The sequence below is a fragment of the Elephantulus edwardii genome, unplaced genomic scaffold (assembly GCF_000299155.1).
Source record: "Elephantulus edwardii isolate Elephantulus edwardi_28Jun2011 unplaced genomic scaffold, EleEdw1.0 scaffold00110, whole genome shotgun sequence".
NCBI lineage: Eukaryota > Metazoa > Chordata > Mammalia > Macroscelidea > Macroscelididae > Elephantulus > Elephantulus edwardii.
The window spans coordinates 7,333,080-7,334,713 of NW_006399860.1; the positions used below are offsets into that span (position 1 = coordinate 7,333,080).

General features: G+C 39.0%; 1 protein-coding gene across 1 annotated transcript in view; it reads right to left on the reverse strand.

Annotated features, from left to right (window-relative positions):
• Nucleotides 1–1,634, reverse strand: part of CFH (complement factor H) — a 256,291-nt gene that overhangs the window by 73,679 nt on the left and 180,978 nt on the right. Inside the window, exon 15 of the mRNA XM_006892120.1 lies at nucleotides 1,505–1,619. Coding sequence (XP_006892182.1) covers nucleotides 1,505–1,619 — 115 coding nt within the window. The remainder of the gene's footprint in view (nucleotides 1–1,504; nucleotides 1,620–1,634) is intronic.

The window sequence follows — 1,634 nt, forward strand, 5'->3', positions numbered from 1 at the left end:
AGCTCCTGTTATTGTAAAAATTGTTTCTCTTATCCCTATAATTGGTGCTGTCTCTACTTCTGCTGTAGCTTTGACACAAGAAGTCCAAACGGCTAAATTTGTAAATGGGTTAATGCATAATGTGATAAAAATTTAGGTAAAGCAAGAGAATGTACAATCAATCTATTATGGCCAAAAAGTTAAAGAGACGCAGTCAAGGACCAGTCACCCTTTTAGGGGTTCGTTGCCAATGACGGGATTAACATGCCTCCTTCATTTCACTCCCAGTTTACCAATCTAAGACAGGAACAGGGCCAAAGCCGCCCTGCCTTCCAGTGACAGGTAAGAAACCTATGTAAAAAAAGTATGCTAAAGCATGTAGCCTAAGACAGGCGTAACTCACCTAAAGCCTTTATAAACTAAAGAAGGGGGACTCTGTAGGAAGCCATCCTGAGCAGGTAGGAAGCCATCCTGAGCAGGTCTTAGCTCTGCCATGCACAACTCTATTTTGTCTGTGGACATCATTCCCTATATTCACTTCTGACATGCAGCGAGCTGAGCTCAGCCTAAGGCCACTCCACCCATCTCTGGGAATACATTTACCTCACTAAATCAGTACCTGTAATTCAATGCCTTGGGGCATGCTCCTCCCTCTCTATTGTAAACTGATAGCCTAGGGCTGGGTTTCTGTGGCAGCCTGGCCTACACAGTTGCCTATTTATTGCCGTGAGTTTCTTTAATAAATGGGATCTTGATCAGAATCTGTCTTGCCTCCGTTCTTCTGTGTCGCTTGTACCCCCCAATTCGCACTCCTTCTCTTTATAACACGTTCTAACCTGCAGGGTCGGATTCAGACGTCACCCAACTAAAACACAATCTACTTTCTTTTTAACTGGATGTAGCACATCCTCCAGGATTGATCATATACTAGGACACAAAGTGACCTCAGCAAATTCAAAAACACTGATAAACTTTTCTCAGACCATAATGTCATAAGACTATTAATTAACACAAAGATAATGGATATCTTACAGCTCTGGAAAACTGATAGCTGTTTGATAACATCTAAAAGGTTTTCAGAACAGTTCAGAGACTGTGGTATTTAAAATGGAAAGACACAGGACAGGAGTTCAAGATATTACTTCTAAAGTTTGGGAAGACGGATAAAAAAATGCAATAGTAAAAGAGCTGAAGAGTGTATGAGTAATAGCAAGTTGGTAAGAGGTGTCTAATGTTAAGTAATCTTTAAATGTACTTTAAAACAATGCATACATTAGTGGAAAATCTGTAATGTGTGTAACATAAGAGATATTGCTTTGCCATATTTCTTAAAAACTGGTTATTATCTTTCAGTTTCAAAAATAACCCCTTTCCAGTAGACATTAAATCAGAGAAGAAGGCATTGATTTTAATAGTTATTCTTTAACAATATCTCTAGATAATTAAAATATACCCCAAAAAGAACATAAAGTGTCTCTATCATCCCAGAGAGCTTATTACCAAAAGAAAACAGGGCAGAACTTACCATAACATGTAGGTGTATCAGACCAACCATCAATATCACACACTATAGAGCCTGTGGTATTTCCAGCTCTGTTTTCATAGCCATCACTGCATTCATATTCCAGTTTGTCATTGAGCTTATACCATGTGGC